Raw genomic sequence first — 21,396 nt, 5'->3', positions numbered from 1 at the left:
TGCGAGCTCTCATCAGGGGGTATGCAAGAAATATCCTGTAATAGTGGACGACACATTTTTAGTAAGACTTGGCAATCTAATAATAGGTACATTATGACCCTATCTCAGATGGGCTATAGACAACAAAATGAAATTCAACAAAGACACATGTAGGGTGCTACACTTGGGAAGAAAAACCAAATGCACAAATAAAAAATGGGGGATAACTGGCCTGGCAGCAGCACTGCTGAGAAAGATCTGGGAGTTGTGGTGGATCACAGCCTCAACATGAGTCAGCAATGAGATGCTGTTGCAAAAAAAAGCAAATGGAATTTTAGGTTGCATTAACAGAGGCATAGCATGCAAGTCACAGGAGAAGATAGTACCACTTTACTTAGTGCTGGTTAGGCCTCAGCTGGAGCACTGTGTCCAGTTGTAGTCACCAATATATAGTAAGGATGTGGAGAAACTGAAAAGGATTCAGAGGTGAGTGACAAAGATGATCAAAATGATAGAATGGAATCCAAATGAGCAAAGGCTGAATGAACTGGTTTGTTTGGAAAAAAGGAGATTAAGAGGGGATATGATAGTGGTCTTCCAATACTTGTTTCCAGTATTCAAATACAAGATTTCCATTAAAAAGATGGAGAAAAGTTGTTCTCTCTTGCCACAGAGGGCAGGACAAGAGGTAATGGATTCAAACTACAGCATAGCAGATCTAGATTGAATCTCAGGAAAAACTTCCTAACTGTAAGAAAAGTAGGACAATGGAACAAACTGCCTCAGGAGGTTGTGGAAGCACCTTCACTAGAGGTTTTCAAAAAGAGGCTGGATGGCCATTTGTCTTGGGTTGTTTAGACCCAACAAATCCTGCATCTTGGCATGGGGTTAGACTATGTGACCTTTGTGGTCCCCTCTAATGCTAGAGTTCTATGATTCTATTCTGTCTCCAGTTGAAAGTGCACTTAATCCCAAGGGAGACATTCTAAGGCCAAAGTGGTATTGAAGCCAGTCAGATTTCAAAGACAAATGCTTGCAAATGAAGGTCAAGCTTCCTCTTGTTCATGGTACTGCTAGTAATTTTATTCCTAGCACACCCCTGCTGAAGTGATGGGAGTGCGATGCAGCACTATAGGCAAGGTAGCTAGCAGGGCCTATAGTTAAGGTTATCTAGTGTTTTCTATTATAAGCCCTTATTTTTATTTGCTTATTACTTTATCAGTCTGTAACTGAGTCACATGTTCATCCTGCTTTAGGCTGAATGTTTTTGGAAATATTCATTGAAAACAGTTGAGCTATTGTTGAGAATGAGTTTAGGGTGAGATGGGTCATTCTGTTAATGAAAAAAAAATCCAACTCTTTTTTCAAAGATCCTTAGAATCTCCAGGGTCAGTCCTCAGGTCAAAGAGGTGCCCTTTGCTGTCCCGATGTTAATCCACCCAAATTTGGTCAAGTTATAATAAGCCTCCAAAATTGCCATTTGCACATGCTCAGTAGAGCTTGTCAGAGTTTGGCAGCTAAAATCTCTGAAGATTCTACTGCACTGAACATGCTCTATCCCCCATGGAGCGCCTATATGCAAACTGCACTGAGCATGCTCCTGGGTCCTACTCAGGCTCTTACATGATAAACACAGAGCTGGAGCTCTAAACACAACACAGGCAAAGCAGCAGCGGTAGTGGTTCCCCTGTGTCCTTTTGGCACAGGGGAAGTTGTGCTGGGCTAAAAGCCAGGAGAGCGTCCACTGAGTGGTGTTCATAATTCTGTGCCTTTCATAGCCTTTACTATTCAGCAAGGCCTCACGCCCCATCTTCAGAGGTAGACAAATATAATTCTGCCCATTTTACAGAAGGGGTGACTCAGAGCTTGCATGAGATAATCTCTGGCAGATCTGGGAGTAGAAAGCTTTCACTAATATGGCAGACCCAAGTCTCATCCATTTACCCACCCTGCCTTTCAGAATGAATGTGTCAAATTTGTATGTAGACAGTTGCACTGTCTGTGACCACTAAACACCAGTCTTCTCCCGAGTCAGGGGTAGAGCTCTTTGTAGCAAACAGTCATGAAACCTACCAGCAAAGTGTATGTTTCATTCCTTGTAGTGGTTGGCTCACTTAATTGCTAACAGCCTACTTCTGCACCTGTTTACTTTTTAACTGAAACGATTGAAGTCTCTGCTATGGCTCTAATATGCCTGGTTCAAACTCTGCTAATGACCCAGGGTGCGCAGGGGGTCAGGTATGGTTCCACATGATGGAATTTTTGTTTTTTCAGGGATTTAAAAAAATAATAGAAAATGACATACAAAAAACCTGAGTTGAAAGAAATTTGAAGTCAAGCACACAAAATTTGAAAGAGCCATAATTAAAGTTGTCCATACAACTCCCTTGTGTGTTTGCATGATGCTAGAATTGGCATGATCCCATACTTTTTGTCCTACAAAACCCCTTCTCCATTCAGTGTGTAAAATGGGCAGTGAACAAAGCCATGAATTGCAAGGAAAGAAAGGCTCTTCCCTTGTCTTTGAGGTACATAGAATAGTAATCTGAACAGTTCCTCCCTCCCTATGCTACATGGACCCACGGTGAGTGCTGTGAGGAGCCGCTGCCTCCTTTCTGTGGGGATCCCGGCAAGAGGCGACTCAAGGCCTTGCCCACCCCTCTGCTCCTATGGCTGGCAGCAGCCCCTCTAGATGGCTTCCCTCAGAACATCTAACTGTTGCTAAAAGGAAGACAGAAATCTGGAGGGACACGTGACCCCACATTTCCCCCTCACGCGTTGTCTCTGAATGTTGGAGAAACTGTATCCTAATCCATGCGCAGAAGGAGGCTGAGTTAAGGCATGGGAAACTTAATTCTGGCATTTCCCAACTTCCAAGAACTTGACCTTGCAGCCTTAACATTCCCTTAATGTATATTGTTGTCTGCAATATTTATAAACATCAGCCATAAACACATTTTGTTTGGCACTAATTAAGAGCACAATTCTGCAAAGAGCTGTACCTTTACATCTCCCAGTGATTCAAGTAGGAGTTGAGAGCACTGAGCACCTCTGACCCAGGAGACACTTGCTACATTGCAGTCCTGGCCTCTACCCCTGGAACTGTTACACAGATTTCTGGTGCTTCCCTTACAGAAATTCCTTCCCCTAGAAATGCTGATGTCTCAGCATGATGGACTAGTATGTAGGGTTATCAGGCTCTGCTAGGAAGTGGCACCAGTGGTAAAAGAAAGGCTCCAAGAGTATGTCTACACTGCAATAAAAGATCTGCGATTGGCCTGGGTCAGCTGGTTTGGGATTCGTGGCTATACAATTGCAGAACCAGCAATTGGGGAGTGTCTTAGAGCCCTGGCTCCAGCCCGAGCCGGAACATCTACACTGAAAGTTTTCAGCCCTGCAGCCCAAATCAGCTGATCTGGGCTAGCCACAGCTGTGCTGCAGGTCTTTTATCGCAGTGCAGACATACCCTAAGGATCTGATCCTGCAAACCCTCCTGTAAATGAGTAGTTCCCATGTTCCTTAGACTTCAGCTGCATAAGTCCGGCGCATCATGTGAGTAAAGGTTTGCAGGAACAGGATCTAAGATGGCAAAGGCAGTGGGTCTTGAAGCTAAAGGCAATAGGCGAAGTTAAATGAAAGTATTAGAGAAGCCAGGGGCTATTTTCAATGATTCCTAAACCAATAGGAACAATCATTTTGTCTGTTAAAGCACACATGGGCTTTCATAATTCCATAGGCACAAAGTGCCATCGAATAGCTCTGTAACGACATGCTAACTGTGGACTGTGTAAATACCTGACATTAATTCATCTGGTTAGTTTTGTCTTGTGATTGCAAGTTCTCCCGAACTGCAAAAATGACTAGCTACCTGATAAGAAATCTTCAAAATGCCTGGTGATTTCAAGTATGAAGGCCAAGCGCAAATGACAAATCTCTCTTCCTTTGCTATTTGTCATGTAATTACAGAGGAGTAATAGGGCTATGTGTGCTCTGTGAAATAAAGGGCAATTATGTATTTCCCTTTATATATCTGAACTGTTTTCATTTGCAAGTAGCATGTTTCCTTTCAGTGCTCTGGCCCACAATTTAAAAATACAAAATAGAAAAGCAGGGCCAAGGTTCAGGGGGACTGGGTTGACAAATGTGCACTTTTAAAGTTAAAAATTTGGATCTGATTCAGATTGGGGTGGCTAAAAGGCTTTCCTATCTAATGGCTGTTTGGTAGAGTAGGTGTGTCTCTCACCATTGACCCTGCTAGCAGTCATCTCAGCATAGGCCAAAGACTGAACTGACCCCTTAAGGTAGATCTTTCAACTCTGGGTTAAAGCCCTTGGAAAGGCAGTGTAGGCAATGAAGTTTGGGAGTGAGAGTAGTCTAGTGACTACAGCAGGACATTAGGAAGCTGGAGCTCGTGGATAAAATTTTCCAAAACGCATAAGTCACTTAAAAGTCTAAGGGCTAGATCCACAAAACGATGTAGACATCTAAGTCCAACTACAGCCACTAGGGACGGCATCACTGAAGTCAGCAGGAGTTTTGCAGTTGATTTTAATGGGACCAGGATTTAATGGGACCTGGGACTGCAGTGTGACAGAAAGGGATAAAACCAATAAGGAGTTCACTTGCCTCCACAATCAGTCATTACTCTGGGTGCAGCACTGCAGGAGTATCGGTCATATGGAAGCTATTCTGAACTATAGTTTTTTAAACAAGAAGCATCAGTTATTTCAATGGTTACTATCCTAACTGTATGACTCCTATTTCTGGACCAAACAATGATTTTGCAGTTAGATGAACACAATGAACTATTCAGATTCAAATTAGTCTTGAAATATCCAACTCACCCTCTTTTAGCAGATACTCAGTTAGCAACAAAGAGGTGTACTTTCTTCCCACGATATTTATTCTACTAGAGATCTGTGGGCATTGGTAAGTAAGCTTCCTTTGAGTACAGTTCTGGGAGATTAACAAGCATAAACAACTCACATATGAGGGGCATTTTGGGAGTAGATTTCCCTCCCAATTGGGCATGAGTCCTGGCTGCCAAGGCAAGACAATAATACTGCAAAAAGATCTGAAAGGAACTCCAAATAGTAGCCTTATGTATCATGATAGAGACATTCCAATTCTCAGGCACGCAGCAGCAGATGCTGCTTTGAACTAGGTAGAAAGAGAAGATGAAATGCAACAGGCATGAATTGATGATGGTCATAGACTCCCAAAAGGAAACAGGAATAAGGGCAGAGGGTAAGTGCCCCCTATGGGCTGATGTAGCCCAAGATTATGATACTGTCCCGGTGCTACACTAATTTGCTCCTGATTTGCGTGAGAGGGTCTGCCAGCTGAATTGTTGTCTCTCCTCTCATTTACATGCAGCTTGGTCTCTGAACTTCCAAAGATCTTGAATTGTGGGAAGGCCTAAGTGAGCTCCCCATGCTGCCTGATGCATCTGACCCAGTCACACCTGATGGTGGAGTAGAGCTGAAGGATATGTCTCGACAGATGTTCTGTCCACTGCTATTGAGCATCCTTGATCTTTTAAGGCATAGTCACAAGAGACTGAATGAGTGGGGATTAGTGATGTGCAGGAGGTCAGACTAGATGATGTGATGGTCCCTTCTGACCTTAAACTCTCTGATTGTTGTCATTCTGAGGCTGACATGTGGACCTTATCAAGCACCAACACATCTCATTCTGAATCTGGCACACAGCATTACATAGAAGCAGGAAAAAAGAAGACTTAGAAAGTCTCACAAAAAATCACATGGTTTATTGATTGACTGAGTTCTCACGATGTCCACTGATCTCTGCACCTCCAGAAACCTCTCTTTTGGTAAGTGAAGTCCACAGTCTGAGTCAGAGAAAATGCAGACTCTGCTGGAGTATCTACAGACTGAAGAAGGGACAGCCACGATTCTTTGTGGAGACTGTGGTCAACATTCCCGAACGTGAATATCTAGTGTTAGGCACTAAAGCCCATATTTAGGCACCTAAATAAGTGATTTGATTTGCTGAGTTGCTGGGGACCTACAGTTCCCATTGCCCATATTGGGCAGTTAAGCGATAGAACACCCTGGATCAGACTGTCTAATTCTCTGTGAATTTATCACGCCTCTTCATATTTCTGAGATCATCCTTCACAGTCAGGGCTATGACTCAACTGCAAACAGTGATGTCATGTCTAGACTGCTGGGCCAAGCTATGCTCGGCAGTCTGAGCAGTCATTTCAGCACAGTGGCCTGAGACTTCTCTGCTATGGGGTCTCTATACATCTCTGCATCTTACTGACGGGCTGCATTATATCCCTGCTGTAGTTTGTGGCTGCGTTTCTGGAGGATGTGCATGTTCTGTTACTGCCTAAACTCTGTTCAAAATCTTTGTGGTTTAGTTCAGGACCATTCTTCTCATTGTTTTTCCCTACCAATATGTAGTAACTTGCATTTCTCCACATTAAATCCAATTGCTACACATTGTCCCAGTTACAATAATATCTTGTTTGCTACTTTGATATTGAAACATTAAATCACTTCTGTTTATCTGTCTCGGGAAACAGAATTTCCAATTTAACTGCCAAACACTGGTAAATAAAGTAAATCTGTTTAAAATAATTGGCAGCATAAATATCAGCCTATTTTAAAGCGGATTGTATATACTGCAGAATTACAAAGCACACAGCATTTTTGTTTCTTTAGTCAACAGAACAAACAGCAGTTTTTAGCAGCAAACAGATGTCACAAACTCTTGAACTTTTATTTGTAGGAAATGCATATGAAAAACCTGCTTTGTATTCACCACTTTGATATTTTAAAAATAAGACTCAAACTGGTTAAAACATCAGTTTTTCTGTGCCATACTTATCCCACATTTTCACTTTCGTGTGATCTTCTAAATGGTTGGACACCTGTATTATCTGCAATATATTAATGAGACCAGAACATTATTATAATATAATAATATTTTTTAGCACTTCCCTCCACAGATTTCAAAGATCTGCACAAAAGTGGCTAAGCATTATTATCCCCATTTCACAGATGGGGAAACCAAGAGAGAGAGGGGCTAAATGGACCAACATGTCAGAGTCCAGCAGGAACAGGTTACATCAACTGTGTGTTTCAGAGTGGATTTACAATCAGCCTCTTTTATCCCCAGGAAGCAGAGCATTACTATGTAAGCAGGAAATGATGCCAAAGAATTAAATGAAGTTTTTTTTTCTGATGTTAAACTTCTAGTACAACAGGCTGGAAACTGGTTTAAAAAATACTTTGTCTGGCTGGTCAGTTTCTCTCCTCTGAGAACGGATATGTCTGCTGACCCTCTATTTGCAGGTCGAGTGGTCTCTGCTGATTTGACTAGAGCAGCCAGGGTTTTACATCTGAGAGAGCTTGGTAAGAAAGCGGACTGCTCTTTACCTACCCATAAGAATGAGCTGCTATAGACACTGGTAATAAAGGTAGTAAACTCCAAGAGTACTTCAGCTATTATAGGTATCTGCATAAGGGGCCTTGCTGTAGTGAACAGAGTACAGTTATCGTGCTGCAGATACGTTTCTCAGGAGAATATCCTTCTGACATATCCTAAATATAAGAGCCAAGGGGAAGAACAACATCTCCATCGCCATATTGCGTTCACAAAATGACCTATGGACGGGTTAGATTAGCCCCTCTTTGGAGAGGAGGCACAGACGCTTTCTCTCTCCTTCACGTGACAGTATGTCTGCTGATCCTCTACTTGTAGGAAGCAGACAGTAGTGAAAGGAGTAAAGAAGTCAAGCTGATGAGAATATGGAGTTTAGGAGCTATCCAGACAAACAGGCTCATAGTGCTACCTATGAATTGAAGACCCCTCTGCCAAACGCTCTTTCAGCAGACCTGGAAGTTGAGATAACTATTGTTACAAAAAGTATGAGTGCTGGACCAGGCAGCTGCTTCATTGTGCTCACCTGCCAGTCCTTTCCACCCATGAGGCTGTGTTTATTTGGGACAAATAACCTCCAGTTCCTTCAATCATGGAATTTCTTTGGCTGTGCATGCCTCTCTGATACAGCTATAGCTCCAAATAGATCTGCTGTTCTTGTGTACCTTCTGGCCCACACACTTCACATGCTAGTTGCTAAACAGGACATTTGGGCTTTTAAGTTTCAAGTTACTGAGGGCCCTCCTGATGTCTAATGTGCAAGAGAAATGTCCTTTCTGAAGTTTAGGATCTGGCAGAAAGATGGTAGGGCTCCGACTTGGTCTTAAAAACCACTTTGTGAGGTCAGGGAATTGCATGGATTCTGAGCTTAAGGTTTCAGACAAGTGGAAGGACAGAGTCTGTAACGCCAGGCTGATGGGATAAGAACTGCTTGGGTGTCATGGGGTCCATTCCATGAAACTATTACAGCAAGTGGAGTATAGTCTGAATGTGGATTCTCTCCAAGGCAAGGAGGGTATTAATGGCTGCACTAGAAGAACATGCTTTCCTCAGGGAGCTCTGTTCACAGCCATGCTGCTAGGCCTAGGCTGTTCAGCATGCTGTGTGTCACCAGACCTGGCTTAGAAGAGCTTCTTGGAGTGGCAGACAAAGGAGTGAATGCAGGATGAGGAGCGTGGCCTCAGAGACCCAAGGCTTGCTGGTGTGACACCATGAACACGAGTCTGGCCTGATCTTCACTGCCTGCCTCTGTCAGCCTGCTCAGCTATGGAATGGGGACAAAGACGAGTCCTGACCAGCTGCCCCTGCGTGGGCTGTTTTGTTTCAGAAATAGCAGAGCTGTGGCCCAGAGGCTAAGCATGATGTTTATTACTGCAATGCACTGGCCAATGCAAGCAGGCTGAGGTGTGGCTTTATGACCCCTCTCCAGGACACAGCCTCTTTGCTGCTGCCGTTCAATGTCTTGATAACCTTCTGTCCAATAAAAGAGCAGCCTCGCTTTCCTGTGGACCCTGCCTCCTCCCCTCTGAAATAGGGAGCTGCTCCGATCCCTTCTTCCTTCGCTCTCAAGCTCTGTCAGTAGCTCTGTAAAGCTCAGCAGTTGGGGGGAAGTGGCAGGTGACAGGAGTCTGTATAGACAGGAGTGAGTTCCATCAGTTCTTCAGTTTCTTGTTTCCCAGTAGATGACCCTACAAAACCAGCTGTCCTGATTACCTCTTGTGGGATGGGAGCAGCCATACAACAAAGGAATGTTAACTCAGTACATTTGCATGTGCCATGAGTTACAAGACAACATGCTGTTTCAGTGACCTGTAGCATCCCACCGCTGGCTTGGGATGGGGTTCTAGGGCAATGAACTACACACAGGAGCTAGTGCCTGCCAGTCCAGCAGTCTCAACTCATTGTCACTAATGCTACTGAATCAAAGAATCCCACCTGTTTATGGCCCATCATCCATGCAGCACTCTCACTGTTTTGCACTTTTAGGAACACAGGCTTTGCCGTGCTGAATCAGACCAGTGCGCAGTCTCTGGGACGTCACAGGAAGGTGCAAGAAACCCTGCAGGAGGCTGTTATGGGATAAGCTGTCCATAGGGGCAGTTTCTTCCTGTCCCCCTTCAGTTATGACTCATTCCCTGATGCCAGAAGTGTAATATCCCTTCCAAAACTCTTGGCTTTTTAAATCCAAGCCATTGCTACTATTACTGTTATGTAAGAAATATGTGGGCAAATTGGAGAGAGTCCAGAGGACAGCAACAAAAATCATAAAAGGTTTAGAAAACATTGGCATGTTTTGTCTTGAGAATGAAGACTGATGGGTAATCTGATAAGAATTTTCAGGTAAGTTAAGGGCTGTTATACAGTGATCAGTTGTACTCCATTTCCACCGAGCATATGATAAGTAGGATAAGAAGGCTTAATCTGCAGCAAGAAAGATTTAGATTAGATATTAGGGGAGACGTTCTTACTATAAGGATATTTAAGCACTGGGCTGAATTACCAAGTGAGGTTGTGGAATCCCCATCTTTGGAAGCCTTTAAGAAAAGGTTGGACAAACACTTGTTGGGGATAGTTTAGGCTTACTTGGCTCTGCTTTAGCATGGGGGGGATGGACTGGATGACCTTGTGAGGTCCCTTCCAGCCTTACACTGCTCTGATTTTAGATGTGGATATTCCTGTATCCTTATAAAAGATTGATCTTTTTTGAATCCTGCTACGTTCTTGTCTTCAATGACATCCTATTACACTGAGTTCCGCAGGCTACTTTCTTCTATCAGTTTTAAATTTGCTGCCTTTCAATTTCACAAAGTGCCCCATTGTTGTATTATGAAAAAGGATAAACAGACATGTCCAACTGTCCTTCTCCAGGCCAGCCATTATTTTGTGCTCCTGTAATTCCTGAAAGGGCCTATGGTAGGATATGGGGGACCACGTGCTCTTTTCAATAGATTCCAAGGCCAGACAGGTCCATTGTGATCATCTAGTCTGACCTTCTGTGAAGAACAACTATGAATCTTTTCCATGGAATCAAGTTACTGTTGCAGCACACTGTGCTATTTGTTGAATACCATTTGAAAATATAACTGTTTAAACCATGAGACAATTTTCGTTTCCTTTCACACCCTTATTGCCCCTGCTTTCCAGTCATTCAGCATGCATATGAGATTGCTGCTGTCTTTAGCAGACAGAGTGCATACCTTCAATCCCAGATCTAACTCCCGAAGGGAGCGCTTTATCTCACTGGTGAGGATGTTCATGCGCTCGCATTCCTGAAAGGCGACCACAATGTAGGGCGTCCTCTCCTCCACCTTCGCCATCAGCTCCGGGATGTTAAACTCATCTGTTAATTTTTCTAAAATCTCATCCAGAAGAGCCTTCACCTGTTTGCCAAGGGGATGAGAGAGAGGGAAGTCAGTGAGTGACCCATGTGCTTCCTTGACTGAATGCTGAATTCATGAACTACTCTTTAATGTTTTAGTGACAAAAATGGGAGTTTATTTTACAAGAAATTTTAAGCTGAATTTGGTATTCTGAGTTAATATAATATGGGGAAAAAGCATAACGAAGCAAGTTATTTCCTGTCTCCTTCACAGCTGGATTTGGAAACACGTTCGTAAGTCTGTAACTCATAAACAGAAAATGTACCCAGAAAAGCTCCAAAGCAACAGGCTAGACATATGATTTAAAAAAATCAAGCAGAAAATGTTACACTGACCTAAGTGCTGGTGTGGACAGCGCTATGTCGGCGGGAGAGCTTCTCCCACGGACTTAGCCACCACCTCTCACAAAGGCAGGAGTTATTAAGATGATGCGAGAGCTCTCTCGCGTCGGCTTAGAGCATCTTCAGTGGAAGTGTAGCGCCGCTGTAGCGTAGACGTAATCTAAGTTACCCTGCACTGCTGTCTGCATATGTGCAGAGACACAGAGAATTCAACTAAAATCCACATCTCCTCCCCACTGCTTTTCTCCCATTCTTTGGACTTGAAAGAAAAACCAAATGCCACAGTATATACAAGTGGGTTACATATACACTGCACTGAATTGTCCCCCATAATACTAGTGAACAGATTTCACTGTTAGAGATATTAGTGGCAGTTGTAAATCAGAAAGCACTATCAGAAACTAAGAGATTTGTTCTCTTGTTAACTAAACATGCATGCAACTTCAGAGGGTGGCTAGCCCTATAATGGGAAATAGGTCTCAGCCCCATCTGTGACACTGTTAGTTCGGGTTGTTGGAGCAAATTGATGAGACCCTGCAAGTGCAGGCACCAGTCACTACTAAGATGCCTGCACCGAAAAGGAGTCCAGCACTCTGAAAAATGGCTTAGCGATAAACATTTTGCTTCTCTAGCCAGGGCTTCTGTATCATAGGTCAGCACTGAATCTTGGATATTTTATCAAAATGACACGTTACTGATGGCTGCTCTCAAATTGACAACCCAGCAAGACGCGGGGCAGGGAGCTGTACAAGAGTCAGTGGCTTTGCAAGGGCTTGCTTTGGCTTTGCTTCCTGTAGATTTTCACCCTACCCCAAGTTTCATTAGAATTTGAGGACAGCAAAAACCCAGCATCTCAGAGTGAAACACCTCAGAGTGAAACTGGGGTGAAGCCATTAAGTTCCACCCTTATAGTTTCATGGTAAAACCATGTGTGAAAGCACAAACTACAAACTCCCAAAGCAAAACAGTATATTGGTCCAGATTTGCCTAAAACTGGTCCGAGTTCCCCTAAAGGTTCATGAGCCTCAGCAAAACTCTGACATACTTGGTCTGCAATGAGACCTGAAACCCAGCAAACTGCAGATTGGTGCTGTGCATGCTTTGTCCTGATCTCAAGGAGACTCGGGAGCACGGGCTGAGGTCAGCTCGTCATCCAGGCACAATGAGTGAGCTCAGCTGGGAAGGAGGTGGTTCAGGGCCATGGGGGAAGTGATCAGGCAGTAGTTGGGACTGTTGGGGAAGAAGACGTCTAGCATTTTGTGTAAGGTGCGTTCCAGGAGCCCATACGTAGGCTAGCCAGTGTCATGAACCGTGGCTGATGGCTGTGAGCCAGCAGAGGCCACAGCCTTGTTTCTTTGCAACGTCCTCACATGATGATAATTAAGGCACTGGCACACAGAGGGCCAGTCAAAGTCAGGGCCCTATTACTGACTATGGTACAATTACACTGATCATGGTGAACTCCTGACTAATGCAAGACTGACTAGTTCTGATACTTGCACGTATTGTACAAAGGCTGAACAGGTTATAAATGCTCATGAGAAAAAAACAGAGTTAGATTAAAATGCAGCCAAACGAATGCTCTATCCTCCGCCTTGTCTTACCTTTTCTTCCCTAGTAGCCCCTCCTCCTTCACCAGCGTTAGTGTCACGAGGCTGCATCTCCAACACAGTGCGGAAGAGTTTCTCTGAGGTCTGGGTTAAGAAACCGATTTCAGCATTCGGATGGAGACCGTACAGGTACGGAGACTCAGCTGGCAGGGCGTCATCTATGTACTACGCAGAAAGAGCACACCTCCCATTATTCTTCTGTACAGGGTCACGGACATTGCACTTAATGATCGCATTGATGGGCTGAACAGGCACTGTACACTGTCAGCCCAATGCAGCGTATCCAGCTGGCCTGGCCTGCTATGCTAACAAACTGCTAGGAAGCAGGAGGGTGCAATTAGTAAAACCGCTATAATAAGACTAAGAATGATCATTTCTGCCACAACAAAACAGACCTGGTCTTTGTTGCAGGTCATCTGGGTCTCTTCTACCTTTTGTTTGCTACATATCTGGGCATCAATACTCTGAACTCTTTGCTGGGAATTTCACTTCCAGTGTTTGAGATAGTTTCACTAATTTTAGGAACAAAAACAAACTAATACACCAGGCCCTGCTGCCACCTCTGCACACAGAACAGATTAAATCAGTATGTAGATATCCAAGAATCTTGCGTGTTTCTTATCAGACCCAGTGATAAAAAGAGCTTGAAAGGGCCATTTGAGCAAACAGTATGCGGATGTAATTTTCCACTAGACCTGCTCAAGTCCCAAGAACCAATACAGTTGTTCTATTCATGCATGAACAGAAAAGCTCATGATGAAGTATCAAATTACCATTAAACTTGGCTCATCCACGGGAACACTTAACAGTCTACAGAAAAAAGAACAGGAAATAATATAAGATGAGCTGAAATGCTGCAATCCTACTCACTGTCTCCTATGAGAGATTAAGAAGTGATTTTGGAGGACATTAACTTCACCAGTATAAATAATACCAGAAAACAAAGAGGCTACCTGGTGATAACCGTTGTAGTCCATATTCCCTGGAAGAGGGAACCCTGGAGCTAGGAAGAGCTCTCCTTCCAGCATTTCTGGTTTAATAAATTCCTCCAAGTAGGTTTTGCAAAGTCGTCTGTCCCAGTCATCTGTGATGTGGCCTCCATACATAATCTCACCAAAGAGGTAGCGCAGATCGTCATAGGGGACCTAAATAACGAACCAAGAGAGCATGAAAGAGTCCACGCAGATGCAGCACCACTGACAACATCCTGGGGCTGCCAACTGCAAAGCAAAGCACTGATCTACAGGGTAAATGTTTTCATTTCACCAGTTCATTTTTCTGAGTAACTGAACATCGTGTAGCAGCTAAATCACTACTTGCAGGAGACCAGCCCAGAGAAACCCAGCCTGCAGAACAGACTTTGTGGGGTTTCTCGATGAAAAGCGAATCTCTTTGAAGTTCCATACATTAAACATAGCTGCCTAGGCAGCCAAACATTTCCAAATATTGCCACTAAAATGGCCGTGAGGAGACTCGCACATGCCAGAAATGATATTTTATATAAAGATAGTTTGTAAACTGCAACAGATGCGAGTGGAGCAGAGGCCTCTCTGTATTACCCCAAAGATACACTGAATTCTGGAGTTAAAAAGCCTGAAGATGCTGGGGAATTGGCACTTAATGAAAAAGATTTCAGATGTTTCAACAGAAGTGTAATAAGCATGTGGGCTATACCCAGCACACAGAGCTGATTCATTTGTTTCATGCACCTTTGAATTGGCCTCCAGGTAATTGTACAGCACGTTCACCGAGATAGTGAGATCTCCGGTGTTAAAGGGATAGGAGCGATTCCAGCCCTGGGGCCCAAACTTGCGTCTTTCTGCCACCACGGCATGGAAATAACAGAGGGCGAACAGGATGCTTTTGAACTCGTTCTCCCGGGCACACATCTCCAGGGTGTCCTGAAAGAGAAACGTAACAGCAATGCAGTGCATGTCCATGACACCCACACCTCAGGGGTGCTGTGTGATTCACAACACTAATGAATTCAGGGCATGGCGAATCCTCTTGCCCAATAGCTCTGCCAAGTCCACTCATTTCTGCAGGATCTCAGCAGTTCGGTTCTTTAGCTAAGTTCTTAGCCCACAGAGTAATGAACAAACCTCCCCATGTTCCCTGGTGCACTGATGGGCGTCCAAGTCTGCAGATCACCGAGCGCTGTGAACTAACTGTGGTGCAAACCGTGGGCAGAACGCATGACTTGTGTGGCTGGGCTGGGCCCTGGTGAGTTACGTTAAGGCTTGGGCAAGAACCTCCTTCCACCACACACATACACCCGCTTCACAGCTCCACCCCAGCCTCAGCTAGCCAAGGGGGAGCCTCTCTGAGCTCTGATTAACTCATGAATTAGGGTAGGTCCCTGGTTTCTATGTAACTGGAATATTACATGCCCCCTGACTCCTGATGCACTGAGTGGCTATTGACTCCAGAGCTGTTATCAAAGTTATTGCAGGAGCAGCAGGAGGTTTGGACAACCAGGGCTTTTGCTAAAGCAGGTGGGCAGCTTGGGATTTTGGCCCCCAGGGCACCTCTTGGAGGTTTCTTAACCATGGCAAGTGCTACACATGAGTCAGGGTCTGGAAAATGATTTTTGGGTCACAGAATCACGGGACATTCAGGGCTTTGCTTTGATTCCTCAAAACTGCTGTCTGTCAAGGACTTCCAGGACACTTCAGCCTTCCCCTCCCACCCGTCCCAAACCATCCGTGCATTCACACATTGGCAGGCAGCAGAATACATCTCCTGGCTGCAGACTGGCAGGATGAGTTGTGAAGGGCTTGATAAACTGATTAAAAACAACGAGATTTAGTGCTGAGGGCTCCAGAAAGTAGAGAACAGCCCAGAGCCTTCCAACCTCTGCCTCAGGCCTGGCACTTCTGTCCACCTGCCTTAACCATGGGCTTCTGTAGTGGGTATGCCCCGAGTGCTGTCTCTGTCTGCTCTGACTGACGTAATCTGCCCTGTAGACTGGCTGCCTCCAAAACCTTCTTGTGTTCCAAACTCTACGGGTGACTAATGCCTGCACAGCCGACTGGGAACTAGGGGTGCAGCAGGCCGGGCTGGAGGTGAGAGTCTGGGACAGAGAACCGGCTGGGAGTCACTGTCGTAACAGAATCACTGTAGCAATGAGACCTGAAAAACTCTCTTCGGTTCTCCAGGATTTCATTACCACTATTTACTCCAAGGGAGCCTCTTGCTTTGAGGTCAGGAACAGAGGGAAGAGCAGCACCTGACATGAGAGGGCTTCTTTTCCACTGAGGATACATTCTGAGGGAAACAAGCCAAACTGCGCTCTCTCTTCTAGCGCATTCACCTATAGATATGACTTCACTGCACTGAGCACACACCCGGCATGCACAAAGAGGAACTTTCAGATATACAAGCTGGGGGAGATCAAACGTCTGGGAAGAACAACAAAACCAGACCTCTGAAGTGATGCACTGCCTGCAGCAGCTCTGCTGCCCATCTTCCAGGCTGTGCTGTGTATAATGAGTAGGTAACCGGCATCATAGTCATGTCGGAGGTGGAGGGGCAGAGAGCCTGAGTCATTTAGTCAATGAAGAGGAAGGCAGCTTTCAGGTTTTCAGATCTAAGCTGGGAGGGTGCAAGCGATGATTCAGCGATAAGGCTTTTTGAGTGGGAGGCAAGCCGGCTGTGTCCATTTCCAGTGGAGTGAGTGTCCCGCACAGCAAGGAGGAGTTTGTACAGGGCATAAAATTAAAACAGAACCCTGCACACTAGCAGCTCCTCAGCACGAGGGAATTGGAGCTTCTGCAGCAGGGACTCATGAGCCCAATCACACTATAATCCCGCTTGCGATGGGAGGCCGCATTAATTGAATTAATTAATTCCATCATTCGCAGCCCAGCAGGACACCCGTTGTGACTGTCACCTTGCTTCCCTTTGTGACTGTCACTGCAGCTTCTGACTTAAAGCCAGAGGTGGTCAGGGGGTTCTGCTGGAGCTAAGACTCCATCCCCCACAATGGCTTCTGGCACGCCAGCTCCAGAGGCTATGGCTCTGCACTGCTTTTGAAAGCTGGTCTTTCTGTTGGTCTCCGTTCCCCACACGTACCCATGTAATGTTAATGGCAGCCATGGGATGTCCCACCATTTTGTCATGGAACTGTGCACTGGAATCTAAACTTTTATTTAAAAATATCTTTAGCCCTTATGATTGTGGAGAAAACCTCGTAATGTGAACCTGGTGTAACCAGTGCAGTGATATGTGCCTGAGTTCGCACTCAGCCTGAAACAATAGCTCTGGGAGGAAAGCTTTCCCTTTTACCTCACTGGGGTATTCACATGGAAAGCAAATGACAATTAGTTAAGTGCCTGCCTTGTTAACTATTTTACTGCTGATTGTTTGGGCTGAAACATTCAGTTCATGGTTTTTTCATCCCACAGTCCCAATAGGTCCCCATGTCTCCTCAGTTCCAGTTTTTTCATCCCACAGTCCCAATAGGTCCCCATGTCTCCTCAGTTCCAGTCTCCTCTTCCAGTTTTGCAGCTGACGATGTCTTTGATGCAGTTGTGTGGTGCTGATACATTGAGAACTGAAGATGGGGGGTAGGGATAACATAAACAAAATGTAACAGCAAAATAATTAAAACAAAGGGTCATTCTACTGATTATACGATTCAACGTCTTATCCACTCATTAACAGTTTCCATTTCTTAAGTTACCCAACTCTGCCACGGATTCCCAGGCTGCTGCCCTGGACCACTGCAAAATTCAGGGCCCTTGCTAGATAATGGAGGTCCCATGTACCATGAAATGTGCTGAGCCTCGATTAATGGGAATCAGACTTAGGCATCATGAGCAATCAATGTCCTGCTTGATTAGGGAGGAGCTTTCAAACCCCCTCAGTTTGTAGGCGCTGCTTTGCAGATATTACTGAAAGAACAGGGCCAAAGCATCCTCCCATGCTATGAGCCCGTTCTTTCCTCCAGCAACCTCCCAGTGACTTCAAGGGGACTTTTGCACAAGTGAAACCTGAGAAGGATCTAGCTCATAGCCTCATCTGGCCTCTCTTTCTATTTAATCCCTACCTTTTCTTTAGCTACAAAACCAGAACAATATTCCCGTGTACAATAATAAGCCTTCTTTGTGGCTTTCAGCCGAGAGCTAAATTTGAACATCCATTCCATGTGCTGAGCAAGAATTGAACACAAAGCCGTGAAATGAGGTGTAAAGGTTCTACTCCCACACATTGCAGGATTTTGTGATAAGAGGCATTTTATAATGCTCTAGCAATTTAGAAAATGTTAATTACTATCTGACTGAAATGAGCACGGGCAGATGAAAACATTACTTTGGGGGAAGGTGCTCCCCCTCCCCTGGCTCAATGGGACTTTCTGTGTAATTCAAAATGATGAATGGCTGTGGATAAAAATGGAATAATCTTCTCTGACTGCTCACATTAACCCCTGCCTGGAACCTCCCACCTACGTCTCGTCGGAAACTCTCTTCCTTACACTGTAGACGCCTTCAAAATCAGAGAATCTAGCAGAGTACACATGATGCAGCACTTTCCTCTAACAGGACTGGCTCCCCTTGTGCCTCAGGGGCTGCGGGCTAGACTGCAGCTGGCCCTGAACAGCTGCATGGGGATGCAGCCTGCAAAGCTTGATGCTTGTGCTCCTAGCCAGCCATGACTGGCCATGGCAACTGTAGCCTTTTAAAATATGTACCTTTTCCCTAGTCAGCAGCGCCATGTGGGCGCAGGGGGGCACCCTTTCGAGGAGCATTCCACCTGCTGCTCTGTCATGCGTAGAAGCAGCTGAAAAGGCCAGATTACCTCTGGATTGCTCCGGGGCAGATGGCCTCCATCCCCCTCACTTCCCACAACAGGGGAGCTACCTGTGAGACCTCTGCATGGGCAAGGGGGCCTTCACTGCCCATCTGTGGGGTGGGAACAAGCAGCCGCTCTGCACCAGCTGGTCATTCAGGGCAATCTTAGCATAAGTGAAGAATAGCACGGGGATTTAAGGAGACCGAATATAACTAGCCAGCTGGGATTTGGCTAACCTTGAGGATAATATGCCCCCATTTCTAGGGAAAGATGCCACAGAATTTTTGATAAACATGAGCAGTCAGGGCCTTGGCTTTATCTCATCCAAATGAGAGGGCTGGCGATCACACAGCACTCCCTAGCATGAGGAAATGGCATTGCCCCAGTGCTGACTCGAAGCAAAGGCTGCTCTCGACTGAATCACCACACCAACACCCAGGGTTTGCCTTGTCGGCTCCCATCCAAGCAGTGCCCAAGCGTAGTGTATGAGATTTGGGTGCTTTGATCACTCACAGCTATCAAGCTGTTTCCTCTTTTTCTAACTATGGAGTTGAAAAATTAATCGAATCCAGAGTCCATTCCTATACTCGATACACAGTGGTCACCAAGTAAAAGGGCATTTGTGAACAATTGCCACACTGAGGTATCTGAGGTATTCCCTGTATTTAGAATAAGCAACGAGTCCCATATCTCAGATACCAAGGTACAGTAATAACGGTGGGGACATGCTGACTTTTAATGACCACTCTGTGCTATACTTGTGTAGTAATCATACATATATAAAATGAAGGGCTGTCTACCATCAACTCTGGTGGTTCTTATGGGGCTGGGATGTTGAAGATGGCCCACATTGTCCCTGGTTGATAATGAGACCATGATCTGCAGACAGATTTGAGGGTCTCTCTCAGAGGTCTGAGTCAGTGAGGCCTGCTGTTGAGTTTGTCTATCTTTTTGGGCCCAAGGCACAATGCCCGATGCTTTGAATAACAAACCAGGGCAGGGCACATCGTGTATGTGCATCTGACTCCAGGAACATGGAGTGGCAAAAGATACCAGGCTTAAACCAGGCCTTCTTTTCTAGGTCTTTGGGGCTCAGATCAGACTTGGCATCCGCCTTAGTTACGGTTGGAATCCAAAGTATTTCAGATGATACAAGTACATCATCTGGCTTTTTCCTAAATACAGAACAGAAATATTTATTGAACACTTCTGTCTTTTCTGCATTATTATTGACAGTTCTAACATTTCCATCTAGTAATAGACCAATACCATTCTTAGAATTCGTTTTGTTCCTAACATACCTGAAAAACTACTCCTTCTCTCTGCTGGCAGTAGATTGCGCCTCATATCTTTTTGCTTCCCTTTTCAATTTTGTATAATTCCTAGCCTCTGAATTATATTCATTGCTATCAACTTCCCCTATCTCCCCTTTATCATGCATATGTTTTGTAAAGGGAATATATACAAACAGGCTAGAGGAAAACACACACTAACTAAAAAGGAAGGAAGGAGGAGCATGATTCCAACCCATAATACTCTGAGTAACCTAGTTAACGCCTTGATGAACGTTTTACTACAATAGATTTTTATTTTTTACACTTGCTTTCACTTCTCCTCTAAGCCAGGTTGGTTTCTTTTAAGAAGCGTGGCCTTCTTGATTGTGGCTTTTTAGGCATCTAGTAAAATGTCCTTAAACAGTTCTCAATTATCACTCTTTTTTTTGTTTGTTTAAATTCTCTCTCTCAACTAATCTGGCTCATAATTCTTTTCAGCTTTTTGAAATTGCCCCTTTAAAACACCAAGTATATATTACTCATCTGGACTTTATTCTGTTTGCACACAACAAATGTGATCAAGTCATGATCACTTTTACCTAAGTTAGCAGTAATTTTAGTTCTCTAATCAATTTCTCTTTATCTATCAAGATGACGTGTAATACAAAAATCTCGAGTTGGATGCAACCCTTTCTGAGTTAGGAAATTGTCATCTAAAATTTTTAGAAATCCCGAAAGGATTTTAGTACTGGCAGCATGAGACCTCCAGCAAGTGTCACTCAGACTGAAGCCCTCATGATCACACAGCTTTTTCCCAACACATTATAGATAATTGCATAAGGAGCTGGTCAGCCTGTTCCCTAGTGTGATGTGGTCACCTCTAGCAGACACCATCTAGTACTCCCACCTTGTGCTTTACCTCTTACGACAGTGATCTATCAGCATTCTAGAACATTTGCTTCTGCACTGTCAGTGACTTAGAAACAGGTGGTGCTATTTTGGACATAGAGTGCCACTCCCCTGCCCCTTTTGCTCATTCAGTCCTGCCTAAATCAATTGTAACCCAGACATTCCACAATGGCTGGTTACAATTGCAGCAGCCACCTGGGTGCAGGTATGCCACGTACACGGTGCTGTGCATCTGCATACACTAGTTCTTAATTAACTTGGCAACTGGTTTGGTTACTATAGTTACCGCCTGAAGGAAGCCAGTGATTCATATGGAATGTCACCATACCTGGTTGAAGTTATCCAGAGCCTTGTGCAGGTTGGCGTGCATCCCAGTTGGAGGTTCGTTGGTGATTTTGATGGAGTTCTCCAGGATGCCCTGGGGGATGATGTGGCTGTCAGCTGAAGGTGCAGGCTCTGCACTAATGAAGACGCGGAACTCCTGGTGGCTGCCTTCACTGTGCTGCTCCAGTTTTTTCTCCAGAGAACTCAACCACTTGGCCACCAGATGGATATTCTGGCAGGGACAAATGGGACAACACTTTGTCAACTGCTGGCATTTACATCTGGAGTGAGCATCCATCAAATATAGCAATGAGATGAGGTAAAGGACTCCCCTCATGCTCCAGAAGTCAGTATCTTTCCTAATAGCCCTTGA

At 44.8% G+C, this 21,396-nt stretch overlaps 1 protein-coding gene across 1 annotated transcript in view; it reads right to left on the bottom strand.

The window, feature by feature from the left end:
* The window catches only part of DNAH9 (dynein axonemal heavy chain 9), a 361,000-nt gene that overhangs the window by 12,636 nt on the left and 326,968 nt on the right, over positions 1 to 21,396 (bottom strand). The window contains exons 63-67 of the mRNA XM_067547747.1: positions 21,028 to 21,255; positions 14,433 to 14,624; positions 13,677 to 13,868; positions 12,718 to 12,888; positions 10,590 to 10,772 (exon numbers count right to left, since the gene is read on the bottom strand). Of these exons, the coding sequence (XP_067403848.1) occupies positions 10,590 to 10,772; positions 12,718 to 12,888; positions 13,677 to 13,868; positions 14,433 to 14,624; positions 21,028 to 21,255 (966 nt within the window). The remainder of the gene's footprint in view (positions 1 to 10,589; positions 10,773 to 12,717; positions 12,889 to 13,676; positions 13,869 to 14,432; positions 14,625 to 21,027; positions 21,256 to 21,396) is intronic.

This window comes from Emydura macquarii, unplaced genomic scaffold, assembly GCF_026122565.2.
Source record: "Emydura macquarii macquarii isolate MOO-44397 ecotype Brisbane River unplaced genomic scaffold, CSIRO-AGI_Emac_v2 contig_1230, whole genome shotgun sequence".
NCBI classification, from domain to species: Eukaryota; Metazoa; Chordata; order Testudines; family Chelidae; genus Emydura; species Emydura macquarii.
The sequence above is the reverse complement of the archived record's forward strand: the minus strand, read 5'-3'. Positions and strand labels throughout refer to the sequence as shown.